The sequence below is a fragment of the Anabrus simplex genome, chromosome 1 (genome assembly GCF_040414725.1).
Source record: "Anabrus simplex isolate iqAnaSimp1 chromosome 1, ASM4041472v1, whole genome shotgun sequence".
NCBI lineage: Eukaryota > Metazoa > Arthropoda > Insecta > Orthoptera > Tettigoniidae > Anabrus > Anabrus simplex.
In genome coordinates this window covers 963111247-963128300 of record NC_090265.1, presented here as the reverse complement: position 1 = coordinate 963128300, position 17054 = coordinate 963111247, and the positions used below count along the sequence as shown (strand labels likewise).

The following is a 17054-nucleotide window of genomic DNA, read 5'->3' as shown; positions in this document are numbered from 1 at the left end:
TATCGCTATGAAGTGTTTACATCCATTTAGTATTATTATGTATGTAATCGAATGATCGCAGTGTTTGTGTGGCTATTTCATGAAACATGTACTATATATAGACATTTATATGAGTTCAATTAATGTAAGAATCCGTGTATTTTTTATTACCTGTATATATGATTTGTAATCCATTACAGAATTGTGTAACACACTGTAACATCCAGAATGGCACTAGATCAGACAAGATAATGGTAGAATATTCTGTACATTATAACCATGTTGTTAGGCACTCGAGAATTTACGTGAAATTATTTTTGTAACTTATCTTTCTAGAAGGCTGTCCAGGCACCTATATAAGGAGGCGATGTTAATGGTAGAGACGAGTTTTTGTTTAGTAAGAGTCATGGTTTAACAGGAGTTGTTCTGATCAGACATGCGCTGTGCTAGCGAGTGTTTGAAGTATATGAATTGGTTTAGTAAAGTTGGTAGTTTACATGCAATGGTTGCAGTCTCCACGTAAGATCATGATAGGCAGTTGTTAGAAATGGTGGCTTGTTGATGTTTACGGAGTGAAGTGTTTCGTTGTGACGGCAGTGATTCAGGTTATTTGCATTAATTTGTAAATAAATCTGTGTACACAAGTTGACAGCATTTTGTGTGTGTCTTTGTGAATACATCAACTTTTATGGGGCCCCACCACAAACTTTTTTATATGTGTTGTCAGGTGTTTCACACATCTTTGAATACACTATTTTTATTTAATAAGCCGAAGTGGAAAAGGGTTTCATATTTGTTCTCTCGTCTTTTTCACGTCTTTTAATACTCTCATCACATCTTTAGAAATCGCAGATTTACCCGTGCATACACAATGTAAAATGGACACATGTCGGAAAAAAAACATATCAAGTGTTTACATATTCGTGTTGGATAGTTTTTCTTCATGTATTCAAAAGTACAATACCCCTGCAGAAACACCTAACAAGGTTTTACTGAATAAACTAACCTCCAAAATCAGTCATCCACTCTGTGCCATAATTTGAGGTGTATCACATTCTTGCTTAATTTCAGTACATAGTTTTAAAATTAACTGATCGTTTACTTTAGCCTTTATTTCTAACGAGTCAACTACTGCTAGCCACGTTATTTACGCATTTATTACAGAAACATGTTCTCTTTCAATTCGAATTGTGCTTATAGAACACCAGTTGACGAGTATTACCAATCGACTCTGATATCGCCTTTGAGTTTAAATGTCAACGAGAGTGTTCGCTAGTGCACATAGCGGAAATCCTATACCAAAGATGGTCGATCACATTCAATATAATCGCTAGAGTGCATAAATATTAATAATGGAAAAATTATGCACGCTTAATCACCCGTAATAACAGATGCATCAGTGATATGGTTCTCGCTGTGACCGAAGGATAACACACAGTTTAAAATAAGGATTTTCAAGGGACAGAAAAAAACTGTCGTTATAACTGATTTCTCGCTATAGCAGACTTCTACTGCATGGTGATTGTATGTTATTTGACTGTTGTTGTTATTTGTTTGGAATGCTATTTCATAGTTATGGTTTTTGAAGATATTAGTGATTTGATAAATATTATTAAAGGTGAATGTTGCAAAGTTCTTATTCTTATTTTCTTTCGTAAGTTTTCTTTGCGGCAATTTTTTTATTTTGTTGATTATTTTGTCTATGTCATTTATAGTGTAACCATTATCAGTAGCTATTTTATAAATAGCATTTATTTCTCTTTTGAGGTCTTCCTGTGACATAGGTATATTATAGGCTCTATTAATCATATTGTGGAAAGTACCTCTTCTATGAATTCGTGGATGGTGTGAATCTTTGCGTATGGTATTAGTAGTTTGGGTTGGTTTTCTATAAATTTTGTGTGTCAAGTGATCTTTGTTCCTTTCTGCTGTAAGGTCTAAAACATTTAGTTTTTGATCATGTTCTGCTTTTTTTTTTTGTTAGTTGCTTTATGTCACACTGACACATATAGGTCTTATGGTGGGTATGGGATAAACGGCTAGGAGTGGGAAGGAAGCAGTTGTGGCTGCCGTGATACAGCGGCTGGCCAGGTGCCTGGTGTGAAAATGGGAAACCACGGAAATACCATCTTCAGGGTTGCCAACAGTGGGGTTAGAATCCACTATCTCCCAAATGCAAGTTCACAGCCACGTGCCCCTAACCACACGGCCAACTCGTTTGGTGTGTTCTGCTTCTAATGTAAATTTTATGTAGGGGTCTATTTCATTTAGCTGATCTAGTATTAAATAATTGTTTTTAGTTTCTTGGTCTGTTACTAGGAAAATGTCATTAACAAATCTAATAATAAATAATAATAATGTTATTGGTTTTACATTCCACTTACTATTTTTTTTCGGTTTTCGGAGACGCCGAGGTGCCAGAATTTTGTCCCGCAGGAGTTCTTTTACGTGCCAGTAAATTACTGACATGAGGCTGATTTATTTGAGTACCTTCAAATACCACCGGACTGAGCCAGGATCTAACCTGCCACGTTGGGGTCAGAAGGCCAGCACATCAACCGTCTGAGCCATTCAGCCCGGCATCAACAAATCACGATTCCTTTTATATTGTTTAGGATTTTGTTTTTCTTGATCAATGTATATTTCTGCTAAAATATCTGATATGGGAGGTCCCATTGTAGACCTTTTTGGTTGATAGATTTTGTTATTAAATGAAAAGTAGTTGTTCTGTGTAAATTCCATGATAGTTATGAATTCTTCTATATCTATTTTACTCACTTTGTTTTTTATGTTAGATTTGTCCTAATTAAATTACAGTGGAAGTCTTGTTATACCGAGAATTCATAAGGGCGAAACATTTACTGGCTATAGCAGATTGTCGTTACATCTGATTTTTGTAAAATTCTGCTATAATGCGCATACACATCAAAATTGGTATGCAGCGAAAATTTGTTTGTTCAACACTTTCATTTTCGCATATTTTCATTCTACAGTTTACTCGTTAGTTATTTTTTAAATTCAGAAACGTGAAAGCTTGTGTTCAATTTCATTCTAAAATGCTGGAGTAGTATCACTGCAGTGACGTCTGTCACAGTCGTTTCAGTTTTCTTATTCAAACAGCGTCACCTAAACCAACTTAATCTCATGTGAATCATGAAAATATTTCAAGCCCCAGTAGAGCAATAATAATAATAATAATAATAATAATAATAATAATTTCATGTGGCTGTTTCTAGCCGAGTGCAGCCCTTGTAAGGCACACACTCCAATGAGGGTGGGCGGCGTTTACCACGTGTAGGCAACTGCGTGTTATTGTGGTGGAGGATAGTGTTATGTGTGGTGTGTGAGTTGCAGGGATGTTGGGGACAGCACAAACACCCAGCCCCCGGGCCATTGGAATTAACCAATGAAGGTTAAAATTCCCGACCTGGCCGGGAATCGAACCCGGGACCCTCTGAACCGAAGGCCAGTATGCTGACCATTCAGCCAACGAGTCGGACAGTAGAGCAATGATAACCTTTTTTGCTGTAAATTTACATGGGAATAGCCTTTCCGGAATTTTACCGGATGTTATATAATACAGTGAAACCTCGTTTATACGTTCCTCATTACGACAATTTCTTGCTTAGCACCTTGTAAATTCAAAGTCCCACTTCACGTCGTATTAAATCTAATACGTCACATTGTGCCACAAATATTTACTATTACCATTTAAAATGATCGCATTTTTCCTAGCCCTGAAAATGTTCTTTGTCATCCCTTGTGAAAGGAACATGATTTCCAACGCAGAGTAGAGCCCTCATCGCAGGAGGCAAGTTGGGAAGAGTGCACGAAAATGGGAAATGGCCTTGAATTCCTGAAATTTATAGGGTAATTTACACCTTTGGGAAGCAAGCCATTTGCCTCAGGAAAGTTCAATTTTGCTTTCAGGTTTTTTACTGACATTGCTGAATAACTCAGTAAGACTGTTTGTGCTTGCATTTCGCATTCCATTCAGAAGTTAGAAATTTATTCTGTGTTGAGTGATACAGTGAAGGGTAGCGAATATTTGTCGCGTGATACCATACGTACAGATTAGGAACATAATCGTGTGAAATTCACTAGCATGGTACATATTTGTCTTGTGGCACAGATACTGAAAAAGCCGTGAAATCGTTGACTAATGAAGATGAAATTAAAATCCGGTAAGTTGACAGTCATCCGTATCTTTCAACGGTTATGCATATGTTGAAACTTGCACCTTCGAGTTTCAACTGTAGTCGATCAAAGTGTTGTCACATTGAAGTTCTCTGGCACATGGCCAAGTTTAACCTCCAAATAATTCATTGCCAGAAAAAATATATGATAACCCATTGGTCTGAAGTGTGAGGCTTCAGCTGACATTTATTTTAGAAAGAGTGTGTAGATCTGCAATAATGCGCTGATCTTTTTATGAGTCCCAGTGCAAGCTTTTTTTTTTTTTCTGTTTGGTGTTTTACACACCTTGTAATACACTGCTGTTATTTAATAATCCCCAGAGGAAAAGGTTTTCGTATTTGTTTTTCCATCTTTTTCTCGTCTTTTAATACTCTCATCTCATCTTCACAGAAACGGTAGACAGTCTATATCTTTCACAGTACCCATAAATACAGGACATAAAATACGTGCATATCGAGAAAGGAAAAAAACCCAAATCAAGTGTTTACATGTGGATAGTTTTTATTCGTGTATTCAACAGTGCATTTTCTTGCTTAACACATTCTCTTTCCCCTGCAGAAACATCCCATTGAGGTTTTACTGAATAAACTAACCTCTGAATCAGTCATTCACTCTGCACTGTATTTTGAGGTGTATCACATTCTTACTTTATTTCAATACATAGCATTAAAATTACACAATCGTTTATTTTAGCCTTCAATTTCTAACGAGTTAACTACTGCTATCTGCTATGTTATTTGTGCATTTATTACGGAAACATGTTCTCTTTCATTTTGAATTGTGTTTACAGAACACCAGTAGACGAGTATTACATTACAGTTCAAATGTCGACGAGAGTGTTCACTAGTGCACATAGCGAGAAAGCTAACCGCATTCAATATAATCGCTGGAGTGAATATCGATAACGGAAATATAACGCACGTTTAATCACTTGTAATAACGGATGAATCAGTGATTGGGTTCTCGCAATAACCGAAGGATAGTACAAAAGTTAGGGATTTTCAGGGGACAGAAAAGAACTGTCGTTAAAACGGAGTTCTCGCTATAGTGGACTTATACTGTAATTGTATCTTCATCTTGCATGTTTGAATACATATTTTTGATGTCATATGAATTGATAGTATATGAGAATTGTAGTTCTGTGTTTTTTGTGGCATTACAAAATTTGATAGTTTTTTGACTGCTGTGAAAAGTCTAATGTTTTTTAAGAAATGTATGGATAAATTGTGATATGTTATATGTTGGACTATTTTTAAAATGAATTATTGGTCTAATTGGTATACCTTCTTTATGTATTTTAGGGTGAGATCTTGCTTTTAGTAATCTAAAATTCATGACTGTGAGCTTAGATATCTCGCTGTTATTTAAGATAAAGCTTATGTTTTTCAAAATTTGTTTTAGTTTTTTCTGAATTGTGTTGGTAGGGTCTTTATTAATTGTTGTGAATGTACTATCTGAGAAAAATGATTCAGTTTTCTCTACATATTCATTTTTGTGCATAATTACCATAATGTTACCTTTGTCTGCTTCTAAGACTATTAGTTGATTTTCTTTTTTTTAGTTTGGTAGTTGTTCTAGTAAAAGGTGTAGTTGAACTTGATGTTAGATTTTTAAATAGTTCTGGAAGTTTTTTTTAATGTCATAGGCCTATCTAATTTCATCTTGTTTTTCTTTAGGCATTTTTGCAATGGTTTGTTCTATTTCAGCAATGGTGGTAATATATTCTTTTTGTTTATATGGACCTAACCAGTTGTGTTTTGGACCTTGAAGTATGTGTAACTCTTTATCTTCAAAATTTACATTAGTTAAATTTTTTAGAGGTGGGTGAAATGATTGTTCACATTTGAAACTATTTGAATTTGATCAATTTTAGGGGAATTTTTAGTTTTTTCAGATCTAAGCTTATTTAGTTTCTTATCTAATGTTTCCTGTTTAGTGGCTAATGTTTTTTGAAGTTCGGTCTGAGTGTATTTTTGAAACGAGTCCTGTTGTAGAGAGACCAACTGGGAAGTGGCACTTAAGTGGGCATTCATCATATAGAATTGAATTTAATATTGCTTTTTTCCTATATGCGAATTTAATTTAATTTTTTAGCTAAATGGTATTAGTTTTTTTCTTGTTTTGCTTTATGCCATTTTGAAATGTAAGGTTTCTTCTGTACTGAGTTTAGAGATTTTTTATTTAAACATTGTTTCAAAAAAATGTCTCTCTTCCAATTTTAGATACTTTTATCTTCATATTTAAGAAGGTATTAGATTTTTTTGCCTGGTTGGCTGAATTACACCTGATAAACTTCATTATTAGGTGTCCACATTGACTCTGTCTAATTAAAGTAGAGAATTTTTGACCTTTCAATGCATACAATTTGTTATATTGTCATGGATGATGCTTAATCTTGACCCCACTGTCGGCAGCCCTGAAGATGTTTTTCTGTAGTTTCCTATTCTCACACCAGGCAAATGCTGGGGCTGTACCCTAATTAAGGCCATGGCTGCTTCCTTCCCACTCCTAGCCTTTTCCAGTCCCAAGATCGCCATAAAACCTATCTGTGTCGGTGCAACGTAAAGCCAACAATAAAAAAAAATTATATTTTAAAATGTTTAACTGAATTGAAGGTTGGAGAGAATGCTGAACATCAACCATTATGTCCGGCTCCATAGCTAAATGGTTAGCGTGCTGGCCTTTGGTCACAGCGGTCCCGGATTTGATTCCCGGCAGGGTCGGGAATTTTAACCATAATTGGTTCATTTTGCTGGCACGGGGACTGGGTGTATGTGTCGTCTTCATCATTTCATCACGAGTCAAATGAAAAGACCTGCATCTGGCGAGCCAAACTTGTCCTCGGACACTCCCGGCGCTAAAAGCCATACACCATTTCATTTTTTCATCAACCATTGTAGCAGGAGTGGAGCAAGTCATCCTCGACAACAAGTACATCACATTCATAGACATTGAGATGGCCATTGGACTCACCAGAAGGTGCTGGCAATATACTGTGCACAAGCACCTACAGGTGGAGAAGTTGTCCTCCTGTTGGGTTCCCAGATGCCTGACTGAAAAGCAAAGACAAGCTTGTTTGAATGTGAGCAACTATTACCTGTAGTGTCACAAGTAAGATCCAAGTCAAGGGTGGTGACTAGAGATGAGACGTGGCTCAGTTATCATGAACTAGAGGGCAAATGCCAATCAATACAGTGGAAGCATAAAAGCAGCCCACCCTTGAAGAAACTGCAGACAGCGCTCTCAGTGACGAGCACTTGGCCATGGTCTTTTGGGACACGGAATGCATCATCCTCATTGACTGGTTGGAGCCCGGTATGTAGCAATGTGGTATGTGGAAATGCCCTTTAAAATTGCCAAAGTAGGGTTCCACATGCTAGCTCATCTACTTAATTTTTCCAACTTAGCCCCTTTTGATAATCATCTGTTTCTGGAATAAAGACACCTCTGCACAGACAAAAGTTTGCAGACTTCAAAGACCTAAAAGCAGCTGTCTTAGCATGAGTGTGATGTACTTCAGAAACATGGTTCCAGGAGGGTCTGGAGTGGCTGCCACACTGGTAGAATAAGAGTGCACAACCAATTGGTCAGGAGTCTTGATGTATGAAGTGAGGTACAAGAAGAAAAGCAGATAAATACAAGAAGACTGAAGAGAGAAAAAATGAAGGTGTCGAAATAGCCCCACGATGAGTGTTGAAATCTGCCCTCTTGATGAACCTAGGAAGCAGAAACAAGTTTGTTGGGGGCAGAGGAGAAATTAATGTAGAATAATTGGGATTGATGAGGAGAAACCCTATGCGTTTGGTGACAGCAATGAATGAATATGTGGAGATTGTTCTTGCCCCCTTCATGTTTGTCCTCTTCTCTTCTTTCTGTAGCTCCATCTTCCGATGCTGACCTGTCATTGTGTTTATCCTATTGCATATTATTTTCTTTGTATGATTTGATTTGTTACTTATTTGTTCTTTTCCATTATTCCTAATTATAGGGGTTGAAGATTGTCTTTCATTTCTCCGCTTTTTGTGACCTCTTTTTTTTTTTCTCCTCAGCTTTTTGGGACTTCTCTTTTTTTTCTAATCCTAGCTCAAAACCCTAATTTCTGGGCGATATGTACTCTTTCAATGACTGTGATATTTAGCTCTTTCACTTAGAAAATTATTTATTCTGTCATTTTTAGCTTTTTCTTTACTTTTCCTTAGCATTAATTTATCTACAGTTGTTTGTTCTTTAGGAATCATGTTTTTGTGCTTATATAGTCTGTCATGCATGTTTTTCTTTGCAGGCGAGTGATTCATATCTACAGATGGCCATAGGAAATGCTCCCTGGCCCATTGGCGTGACAATGGTGGGTATTCATGCTCGAACAGGACGAGAGAAAATTTTTTCTAAGAATGTTGCTCATGTCATGAATGATGAAACTCAGAGAAAGTATCTTCAGGGTTTGAAGAGGTTGATGACAAAATGCCAAGAGTACTTTCCAACAGATCCGTCAAGATGTGTGGAATATACTAGAACCCAGTCGTAATACTGCCAGCTGCAGACTGGTTGAGACTATATTTATATGTAAATATGTGAATATTAAAAGAATAAGTTGATTAGTGTGTTCTGTCTGAAGAGGTTTACCATAAAATTGTATGATGAGGCAGAAATTGATCTGCCGTTGTTACTGCACAGTACTTAGTAAGAAACCATTTTCATGTACATTGTGATACTTGTACCTGTAAATAAGAATTAATTGCTCCTCTTACAAGGCAAGGGCACTTACCAGGGAATCATCGATCTTAATTTTGCACACACTTACGTAAGCCAAGAACAATACAATGGCCAAAATACCTCTTTCAGAAATAAACTGGTATGATCTACAAAAGGCGTTATAGTTCGTATGTTTGAATTAGCGCACTAGGCTACTCAGTACTGCACAACATGCTGGGTTCACTCGTCGAGAGGCCGCTACTCCATACCCTACCCGCAACTCACAGTGTCCAACAGCTGAGTTAAGGCCACACTGACATACCTATATAGTTGTCATATGGGACAGATGGTTGTTGTTGGTATAATGGTAATCAACATAGACAAAGGTATTTTTGCGTTGGTAGAAAAATATGGTACATATGATATTAAGCCTATCAAATTTCAAGAACATGATGTGCTGGATGCTATTGCTGGTATGTTTTTGGGTCTGATTATTTGTTGGTTTGCATCTGTTTCAAAGCATGTGTAACTTTTTACGTACTGATATTTACAGGTATCATCAGAAGCCGCTTCGAAATGAATGACGTTTACATAGACAGTATGTCGTGTCACTTTTGCCTCAAATGACAAGTCACCTGTTCCTGAAGCAAACGATTCCAATGACGAATATTTGGCAAAAGGTGATAGCCAATCAGGTAATACTTAAGAACATTGACTAAAAGGAAGACTGTTCTGTATTGGAGAAGTGGTAAGAGGGGACCGCTTTTGTTTTCGTCGGTGAAAAAAAATGTTTCATCGTGTCAAAAGAAAAAAAAATTATATTTGTGGAAAAAAGCATGTAAAGAACAGTGGAACGCACCGCAACCAATTGAGGGCAATAGCACGTACTGTCAGAAACAAACTTGATTTTTTCCATTAAAATAATTAAATAATTCATGATGTGACCATCCAAAGCAATGTCTGGGGTTTAAAGCATGCCACACGTGGGTACGTAACTTTAAGAAGCACAATGGTATTGTGTCACGGAAATAACGTCTGTAATGACGAAAAAGAAGTTTCACAAGGAAGTACAGTAGAAACCATGGCAGTAGCAGAAATATTCATAGAATAAGTTAAATTTGTTAGAGTCCTACGGCTTCGAAAACATGTGTAACAGTGATTGAGTAGGTTCAGCCTGGAGATGTGGACGGGAAGGACATTGACTTTAAAAGGGGGGAAAAATCAGTTACTGCCGCAGTACAATCTGTGGTGTCCACACCATAATGCCGACAGTTACTGAAATTTGCAAACTTATGGGGCCTTTATGTGTCACTTTAAGAGAGTCGCAAGGTGTGTTGGTAAACTGTGGAAAAGAACATGTTTTCACATGAAAGTATTCATGTTGGTTACAATAAATCTGGAAAAATGGGATGTACACAAGTGAGCAAATGGTTTAATGGCGTATTCAAGCAAAATATACCATCTGGTAAAGTTGCACTCATTATGGATTCCTTTTCTGGACATGAATCTATACAAAATGAAGATACCGTACAGCTGATTATGATCACTCGTGGTGCCACAGCTTACCACTAGATGTATACGGGTTTAGAGTACGGAAAAGCTTTGTACATAGATTATCTGACACTGTTCGATTATTGAATTTGGATATTGTTTTGGTGCAGAGAAACACCATCTTGAAAATTCAATCTCTGACATCCCACCAACTGTTATCTCCTCATTTTCGTCCCATGTGGCAATACGCCTGGTACCGAAGCCAGTATTTGTCCAAAAACTCAGGAGTCTTTGAGCATCCTGTGCAATATTGTTTAGACAGCAGTGATAAAATGTTCCACTTGCCCTTATCCTTGCTTCGTTAGGTGTGGTTTCAACATTTCTACTACGAGCATCATTGTTGCAGAAACTATAATGAGTAACTTGCTTTTGTATGTAACATCTCTTGTTATAATGACTAACTTTTATTTTCACCATAACGATCTTATTCTATTGCCTTTATTAACCCACAATCAATGCAGGAAGTAAAATATTTCTCTTAATGCCGCTGCTTCATTTTTGCAATGTATTATGCAATTAATAATGGAATAGAAAAGATCAGTGGCACGGTCCCTCGATGAATCAACCCAGCACCCATTGTGGTCCTGCATTGCCAAACACGCCAATTCAAACGAGAGAATTTTAATGTTTTCTGTAGGTCACGTAACTTAATTTCTGAAATAAATGTTTTGGCCGTTGTGTTATTCTTGGCTCATTTAATGTGTGTGCAAAATTTATGTTAAGATCCGTGATTCCCCAGTACGTGCCCCTCCCCTGTTAGGAGGATTTTGTTAAGAATACTTGCTGAAGTTACTTGCATAGCAAATTCAGTGTATCTTTATTCCCTATACAAGTGACTGTTATGGATGTGGATTTGCAAGGCCAGTAGTGGCCATACAGCACTTGACACTCTGTACACAGTATTGGGCATAGAATGGAAAATAGTAATATATTTAAAGATAAATGCAATCTGAGGACAATGTGGAAGGAGGAAAGAGACAGAAAGACAGAGGTAAATATGAAAATACAAAAGGAAACTTAATACACTTTCATCTTTACAGAGATGAACTCTTCACAAGTACTGTATAAAGCCAATAGCGGACAGTGCGGGCTGAAACAGATGGCAACTACTACTATCGCCCCAAGTGGTCCCTGCTGAAGCAACAGTTTTGTGATCAGAATAACGATTGCTGCCCGTATGATTACTAGCGCTGTTTTATTTTTTTAATATTAATTTGTGTCGAGTTTATTTTTGTAAGGAATATCAATGGCAATGTATGTATCATTTTTTCTGTTTCCGTGAGATAAAGAAAAATAATAATGTCCTTATTAGAAATAATTTCAGCTTTAGTTTGTTGTTAGTTCATAAGCTCTGATTATCTGTTGTTGATCTTGTATTCTGTTCTTACAGTTGTGCTGAGGGGGTTCTTTAAAGCCGAAGGGCAGATTTAGACACTTTATTCAATAAATATGGTCCTGAGAAACTGAAGAAAAGTAAGGTACGTCAAAACATTTACAGCCATCAGATTTTAGCAGTCTGTATTTAATCAGCCAACAGCAGGAAGCAATTTTATCATTCAACTAGCTGTAGTACCCCGTCGTTGACAGGTGACTCTCTTAGATGTGCATGATTACACTTTTGTCCACCCTTCATATTCCCCCCCCCCAATTTTGAGGCACATAAGTGCACATGCCTCAGTCAATCAATCAATCAAGCATCTTTATTTAGGGCTATCATCCAGGTGGCAGATTCCCTATCCATTGTTTAACTAGCTTTTTTAAAAATATTTTCAAAGAACTTGGAAAATTATTAAACAATTCCCTTGGTGAATTATTCCAATCCCATACCCCAATGCCCCAATTTGTCATCATGCATTCCAGCTTTATCTTTGAGTTACAATCTCTCCTCCATTTAAAAGCTCCGCTCAAGCTTATTCATCTACTAATGACATTCCACGTCATCACTCCACTGACAGCTCAGAACATACCACTTAATTGAGCAACTTGTCTCCTTACTCCCAAATTTTCCCAGCCCAGAGCTTGCAACATTTTCATAACACTACTCCTTTAGTCAGAAATCACACAGAACGAATCGTGCTGTTTTCCTTTGCATCTTTTCCAGTTCTCATACCAAGTAGTCCTGATGTGGATTCCCTGTCAGCAACTTCTTGTGATGTACTTGCCACTCTGCTCTCTGTTGCTGATCTTGATTTGATCTCTTCCTTCCGGTATGAAAGAAAGCCAAGTACTGGGCTGTGTTTGTTTGGGTCATCAGTCAATAGATTGGTTTGATGCAGCTCTCCATGCCACCCTAGCCTGTGCTGACCTTTTAATTTCTACATAACTACTGCATCTTACATATACTCTAAATCTGTTCGCCATATTCATACCTTCGTATACTGGTGTCTTAAGATGTGCCCTATCATTCTGTCTCCTCTTCTGGTCAAATTTCACCATATCATTCTCCTCTCACCAATTCATTTTAGTATCTCTTCATTTGTGATTCGATTTACATATCTTGCCTTCAGCATTCTTCTGTAATGCCACATTTCAAAGGCTTCAGTTCTCTTTCTGAGCTCGTTATCATCCTTGTTTCACTTCCATACAGTGCACACTCCGGATGAAAATCTTCAAAAACATATTTCTAATTCCTATATCAATGTTCGAAGTGAGCAATATTTTTTTTTTTTTTTTTTTTTTTTATTATTTTTTAAGGAAGGCTTTCCTTGTTTGTGCTGACGTGCATTTTATGTCGTCCTTACTTCTGCCATTGTTTGTTATTCACTACCCATGTAATAATATTTGTCTACTTTAAAACTACATTTCCTAATCTAATATTTCCTGCATCACCAGACTTCATTTGACTGCTCTCCATTACCTTGATTTTGGATTTAATTATTTTCATCTTGTACTCCTTCACCAAGACTGTGTCCATACCATTCAGCAACTTCTCCAGATCTTCTGCAGACTCAGACAGAATAACAATGTCATCAGCTAATCTCAGAGTTTTGATCTTCTCTCCTTGGATTGTGGTTCCTTTTCCAAATTCCTGTTTCCCTTTATCACCTGTTCTATGTAAACATTGAAAAGGAGAGGGGACAAACTTCAGCCTTGCCTCGCTCCTTCCTGGATTGCTGCTGCTTTTTCATAGCCTTTGATTCTTATCACTGCAGACTGATTTTTGTACAGATTGTAGATAATCCTTTCTTGGTATCTAATCCCAATCACCTTCAAAATCTCAAATAGCTTGGTCCAATCAACATCGAATACTTTTTCTAGATTTACAAATTCTATGTACGTAGGCTTTTCTTTATTCAATCCTCTAAGATCAGACATAAAGTTAGGATCGCCTTCACATGTTCCTAAATCTCTTCTGAAGCCAAACTGGTCTTCTTCTAACTCAGCTTCAACTTGTCTTTCCATTCTTCTGTAAATAATATATAATGGTGCAGTAATTTTCATACTTGTCACTGATTTCCTGGGAATAGGTATAATAACATTCTGTCTAAAATTGGACAGCACTTCTCCTGTATCGTATATCTTACACACTAAATGGAATAACCTCACCATGCTGGTTTCTCCTAAGGCAGTCAGTAATTCTGAGCATATTCATCAATCCCAGGTGCCTTGTTCCTGTTTAGGTCTCTCAAGGCTCCGTCAAATTCTGACCTCAAAATTGGGTCTCCCATTTCATCACCATCAACAGTTTCTTCATGTTCCAGAACCTTTTCATTTACCTCTTTTCCTTGATACAATTGTTGAATATGTTCCTGCCATCTTTCTGCCTTGTCTTCTTTCCCTTAAAGTGGTTTGCCATCTGAGCTCTTAATATTCACACACTTAGTTTTACTTTCTCCAAAGGGTTCCTTGATTTTCCTGTATTTTCCTATTACCATACAACCTTCAACATCCTAGCACTTCTCTTTTAGCCATTCTTCCTTAGCTGACCTGTACTTTCCATCTACTTTATTCTTTAATTGCCTTAATTCTTTTCTGCCCTCCTCATTTTTTTTGCATTCTTCTATTTTCGCCATTCATCAATCAGGTCTTACTTATATCTATCAAGTTATCCACTCATTATTACTTAATCTTACCTTTATTCCTAACTTTCTTCAACAGCCCTACAGATCTCATTCACAACTGTCCACTCTCCATCTATTGTGTTTCACTCAGCCTTTTCATTTTCCCTGTGCAAGATGTTCCTTGACACAATCCTTGACTCTATTTTCTTTCAGCTTATCTAGGTCTGATCTTCTTGCATTCCTTTCTTTATTTTCTTCAACTTTAGATGACATTTCATGATCAAAAGAAGTCCATACTACAGAAGTAAACTACTACGGGAGTTATTTACTCTGGAAGTATCTTCGGAGAGCTGAAGTACAATTTACTCTTCGAGTTACTACTATAGAAGTAGCGTTCATTACTCACAGAGTGTTGTAGTGTTTGCATGTCTTCTTTAAAGAAATCTAAATGTATAAGGTTATGTGTGATAGGAAATGGGGGAAAAACTTGAGCAAAAAAGATAAATGCTTGTTAGTGGAGATAATGAAGATTTATGCAAAGGATATAGAGTGTAAGAAACACGATGTAAAGATCCTGGATAAGAAAAGAAATTAATGGAAAGCCATGACAGAAGAATTCAGTCCTTCAAGTGACGGAAAACGCAGTGATGAGCAACTTAAAATTCTGTGGAAGGACTAAAAAGCAAAGGCTAGAAAGCAGAAAGCCATAGACACACGGGAAAAAATTAGAATTGGTGGTGGTCCACAGACAACGCATATTGATGATGTATCAAATATAATTATTGAAATAATGCCCCTGGTGTTCGATGGTATTAATTCAGTTTATGGCGATGGTGCGATAGCAGCTAATCACATGGAAGACAACAACAGTAATAGGCCTGTACATGGAGCTGATTACACTTATGCTGGTGATCTTGATATTGATAATGTAGTAGGCCCAAGTCGAGACATTCTGGTGGATCATGATGCTGAAATCTCTATCACTGATACTGCTGGAAGTCTGAAAGTTGGCAAGTGTAAAATTAACTCTTATACAGTAAGAAAATATTGTTAAAATTGTTTATAAACCTCCAGGTGTACGTGCTGAAATTCTTATGGCTATACTATGGTAAAGACACATACTGTATACTGTATTTTGTTGTATTACAGATCTTGGAAGTACTGAGAAAATTAGGAGACGCCGTAGCAGGCAGGACAATCAGATATACATAAACGGTATGAAGAGCTACATCAGATGCATCTGGACTTCCTTCACATAGAGCACGAAATGATGATGTCGATTATGAAACAGAAAGAAATGCAAGAAATACCGTAGTACACAATATGAAAATGAACATGTTAGAACTATTAAAGAACAAAATATGTTCAATGCCCGCAGAACACTCTGTCAACTTGTGACTTACGTAGATCACGCGAGTGAAGTATGTGAAATTGTATCGGAAACGGCAGATTGAAGTTTCGAACAATGTGTAACTATTTTCCCCCTATACCGGTAACCATTTTTGTCAGTAATTTATTATAAAATATGTTTATTTACAGTTTAAATATTGTTGTCCTTTTATTTAGATCACATTTTATGTAGTTTAATTTAGAATAAAGATTTCTCATAATACTGTCTTTATTCACAGCCTAATTTTTACAAAGGAATCTGGAAAAATTAAAAGTAATCATTTATAATAGCTCACCAAATGGCATTTCCTGCTATATTTTCTTCGTGATTCACAAATTGAATGTTTCCGTTGTCTCTTTCTTCATACAGATCGCCTCCATCCAGAGTAAAATTGTGGAGGACTGCTTTAGCTATTATTGCGTTGCCGCATGGTGTAGGTGTGAAGCGCATTTCCTTTTTAAGGATTTGGAATTTTTTTTTTCCACACTTCAAGAGTGCGTTCCACAACAGTGTGAGTTTTTGCATGAGCAGTGTTCACCGGGTGTATTTGGTTCTAGGAGTGGTGTCATGATGAATTTTGTACAGGCATAACTCTTCTTCTTCTTCTTTTTATACAGTTTTTCCCATACCTGTGGAGTCGCGGGTGCAAACTGTGCCGCACATGTGGATTTGGCCCTGTTTTGCGGCCAGATGCCCTTCCTGATGCCAACCCTATATGGAGGGTTGTAATCACTATTGCGTATTTCTGTGGTGGTTGGTGGTGTAGTGTGTTGTTTGAATATGAAGAGGAAAGTGTTGGGACAAACACAAACACCCAGTCCCCGGGCCAGAAGATTTAACCAAAGGCGATTAAAATCCCTGACCCAGCCGGGAATCAAACCCGGGACCCTCTGAACCAAAGGCCTCAACGCTGACCATTCGGCCAGTGGGTCGGACACTGGCATAACCCTTATCTCCCAATAACATTCAATTATATAAACCATGCTCATTGTTTGCTGCAACAGCACTATTGCCCCAAATTTGTGCATCGTGTGTAGAACCAGGCCATCAGCGAACAGTATTCATGATCTTCATACTTGCATCAATCAATCAATACTGATCTGCATTTAGGGCAGTCGCCCAGGTGGCAGATTCCCTATCTGTTGCTTTCCTAACCTTTTCCTAAATGATTTCAAAGAAATTGGAAATTTATTGAACATCTCCCTTGGTAAGTTATTCCAATCCCTAACTCCCCTTCCTATAAA

General features: G+C 37.2%; 1 protein-coding gene across 3 annotated transcripts in view; it reads left to right on the top strand.

Moving 5' to 3' along the window:
- The window catches only part of Prp18 (pre-mRNA processing factor 18), a 103404-nt gene extending 87374 nt beyond the window's left edge, over positions 1 to 16030 (top strand). Inside the window, exons 6-8 of one of the 3 annotated variants that reach the window (XR_010858565.2) lie at positions 8459 to 8521; positions 11810 to 11897; positions 15570 to 16030. Coding sequence is in view for 1 of the 3 variants with exons in the window: in XM_067136767.2 (XP_066992868.2) it covers positions 8459 to 8701 (243 nt within the window). In the remaining 2 variants the exon portion in view is untranslated. Of the gene's footprint in view, positions 1 to 8458; positions 8745 to 11809; positions 11898 to 15569 lie in introns of those variants that run through there. The other 2 variants (XR_010858564.2, XM_067136767.2) reach the window with 2 other exon arrangements.
- Positions 16031 to 17054: the final 1024 nt, after the last annotated feature.